The sequence below is a fragment of the Lynx rufus genome, unplaced genomic scaffold (assembly GCF_022079265.1).
Source record: "Lynx rufus isolate CCGP_SWC_20201006 ecotype Redwood Valley unplaced genomic scaffold, mLynRuf1.p SCAF_9, whole genome shotgun sequence".
Taxonomy (NCBI): domain Eukaryota; kingdom Metazoa; phylum Chordata; class Mammalia; order Carnivora; family Felidae; genus Lynx; species Lynx rufus.
The window spans coordinates 104,199,828-104,203,390 of NW_025814897.1; the positions used below are offsets into that span (position 1 = coordinate 104,199,828).

Sequence of the window (3,563 nt, forward strand, 5' to 3'; positions counted from 1 at the left end):
GCATGCCTGGACTGTGCTGTCGTCTTCGTGAGCAGAACCATCTCGAGTATCATCCTGGTCCTCTTCTTTGTGTTAAACCCTAATGTCTGCATATCTATGAAATGAAACTTTTTAAAAAATAAATAAATGAAAAGAAGACTTGTCATTTCTGAAATATAATAGAAGGGCAATGGTCTACAATTCCTTGGTCATGGAAAGAGGAAATGGAGGGGCTGATGAGACCCACCATTGAAAGGACCAGAAAATTGTGTAAAGAGTCCCTTATGCAAATTATTCTTGGATTTATATAGCCTGAAGCTGGCAGGCAGCACGGAAGAGTAGAAAGATCCTAGAACCAAGAGACAGAAGAGACTTGTGTTACTACTTTTCCTGTGCCGCTGATTTTCTATATGACCGTGAAAAATTGGCTTAATGCTTATTGAGTTCAGTTTCAGTATTAATTGACATGGGAATGCTAACACTTTTCCCCCTAACTTCAGAGCGATATTAGAAATATTGATTGTAGGGGTGCCTGGGCGGCTGAGTCGGTTAAGCATCCTACTTCAGCTCAGGTCATGATCTTGCAGTTCATGAGTTCAAGGCCCTGTCGGCCTCTGTGCTGATAGCACAGAGCCTGGAGCCTGCTTCAGATTCTGCGTCTCCCTCTCTCTCTGCCCCTCCCCCTCTCGCACTCTGTCTCTCTCTCTCTCTCTCTCTCTCTCTCTCCCAAAAATAAACTTTGAGGGGCGCCTGGGCAGCTCAGTCGGTTAAGCGTCCGACTTCGGCTCAGATCATGATCTCCAGGTTTATGAGTTCAAGCCCCGCGTCGGGCTCTGTGCTGACAGCTCAGAGCCTGGAGCCTGCTTCGGATTCCGTGTCTCGCTCTCTCTCTGCCCCTCCCCTGCTCATTCTCTGTGTCTCTCTGTCTCAAAAATAAATAAAACATTTAAAAAATTTAAAAAAAATAAGTAAAAAATAAACTTTGAGAAAAATTGATTGTTATTAGGTGTGCAGTAACTTATAAAATTATAACATGCTGTTGAAATCGATCCCTATTATGTTGTCACTGAAAGGCCTATGAGTGTTGGTTTATTCCAATGGCTCTTAAGGAAACCAAGTGCAATGAGAATAAAATCAGAGATGCTCCAGTTCATGGAGCACCTTCCATGAAGCCTTCCTCAGTTCTCTTCCTCAGCAACCTCTAGGGGTGGATTTTAACAGATGTCAAAGGCCCCAACGAGTACAGTAGGGAAACGAATGATCCAGCCCACACCACATTTTAGACTAATGAGGGAGCTGAAGCAAGGAGAAGTGAGTGACTTCCCCAGGTGACACAACAAGTTCATGAAGAATAAGATAATATGATTAAAAATAAGAGCGTGCGCAATCTTGAAAAAAGAAAACCAAAGCAGGAGTCCTCACAATCCCACACTTCAAGCTGTATTACAAAGTTTCCACAGATGAGATAAACCTTTGCTTGATTTTTTTTTTATGTTGATTTATTTTTAAGAGACAGAGACAGAGCATGAGGGGGGTGTGGCAGAGAGGGAGGGAGACCCAGAATCTGAAACCAGATCCAGGCTCTGAGCTGTCAGCACAGAGCCCAACGCGGTGCTCGAACCCAGGAACTGTGAGATCCTGACCTGAGCCGATGTCGCATGCTTAACTGACTGAGCCATCCAGGCGCCCTCTTTCCTTTTTTTTTTTTTTTTAAATGTTTATTTACTTTTGAGAGAGAGAGAGAGAGAGAGAGAGAGAGAGCGAGCACAAGAGGGGGAGGGGCAGAGAGAAAGGGAGACAGAATCCTATGCTTAACCAACTGAAACATCCAGATGCCCCTTTTTTCTTTTTTTTTTAATGTTTATTTATTTTTGAGAGACACAGAGAGGGAGAGAGAGAGAAAGAGAACAAGAGGGGGAGGGGCAGAGAGAGAGGGAGACACAGAATCCTATGCTTAACCAACTAAGCCACCCAGGCGCCCCAAACTTTGCTTGATTTCAATGCCTCAGTAATATTATTCTCTCTTTCAAAGCTGTACAGGGAGGAAGAAATATCCAATGGCCCTGAGAAATTATACCAAGGTGTCTGAATTTATTTTTTGTGGACTTACCCAGTCTCAAGAGCTGAGCTTGCTCTTATTTTTCTTTTTATCTGTAGTTTATGTAACAACTGTGTTAGCAAATGTTGCCATCATGGTCACTGTGACCTGCGAGTCCCGTCTTCACACGCCCATGTACTTCCTGCTCCGCAATCTCTCCGTCTTGGACATCTGCTTCTCCTCCATCACCGCTCCCAAGGTCCTCGTAGACCTCCTGTCAAGGACGAAGACCATCTCCTTCAATGGTTGCATCACTCAGATCTTCTTCTTCCACCTCCTCGGGGGGGCAGACATTTTTTCTCTCTCTGTCATGGCCTTCGACCGCTACATGGCCATCTCCAAGCCCCTGCACTACGTGACCATCATGAGCAGGGGGCGATGCACTGCCCTCATCGTGGCCTCCTGGGTGGGGGGCTTTGTCCACTCCATCGTGCAGATTTCCCTGTTGCTGCCCCTCCCTTTCTGTGGACCTAATGTTGTTGATGGCTTCTACTGCGACGTCCCCCAGGTCCTCAAACTCGCCTGCACCAACACCTTTGCTCTTGAGGTCTTAATGATTTCCAACAATGGTCTAGTCACTACTTTGTGGTTTGCTCTTCTCCTTGTGTCCTACACAGTCATCTTGATGATGCTGAGGTCTCACGCCGGGGAGGGAAGAAAGAAAGCCATCTCCACCTGCACCGCCCACATCACTGTGGTGACCCTGCACTTTGTGCCCTGCATCTACGTCTACGCCCGGCCCTTCACTGCCCTTCCCATGGACAGAGCTGTCTCCATCACCTTCACGGTCATCATCCCGGTCCTGAACCCCATGATCTACACCCTCAGGAACCAGGAGATGAAGTCAGCCATGAAGAGATTGAAGGGAAGACTTATGTTTTCTGAAAGGGGATAACCTCATTATAGATTGTTGATCAAGATACAAGCATATAATTGAAATATATTCTTAAAATATTAGATGTTACATATTGGGCCTCAGCAATGCATAGACAATTAACTATAGCAGGATGGCACAGACACAAAGGATCAGCGACTTGAAACACTGGTGTTGAGAAGGAACACCAAGTTAAACAGGAAGAACATAGTCCTTGAAGAGCAACTGACAGCAAGGAGGGTACAAATGTGAAATATAATAGAAAGTCTTGGGTGTCCCGGCAACAGGATGAAGGATAGCACTGTGATGTCCAGACGTGCAGTAGGCAAGAGACACCTACCTCAACATAGCCAAGCTCTAGTAACTAGGTCCCAGTGCAGCCATGGTTACCTTACAACTATTTCGTAAGCATATACTGTGTACCAAGCACTACTTGTAAACATTTTTCTCTACCTCTGCTTTGTCAGTAACGTTTATACCACAGCCTCAGGCATAGGTCAATTTGATGGTTGAAAAAAAAAAAAAAGCTATATCCAACCCAATAAATACTTTTATTTTTCCTATGTGCCCTCATTTATCATTTCCCTTACCATAGTGTGTTAAAATACCCCA

The 3,563-nt window shown here is 45.0% G+C and overlaps 1 protein-coding gene across 1 annotated transcript; it reads left to right on the top strand.

Moving 5' to 3' along the window:
• Positions 1–2,036: 2,036 nt before the first annotated feature.
• Positions 2,037–2,972, top strand: LOC124505748 (olfactory receptor 4D11-like). Its single transcript, XM_047071781.1, has one exon. The coding sequence runs from the start codon at positions 2,037–2,039 to the stop codon at positions 2,970–2,972; it is 936 nt and encodes a 311-aa protein (XP_046927737.1).
• The last annotated feature ends 591 nt before the right edge of the window (positions 2,973–3,563 follow it).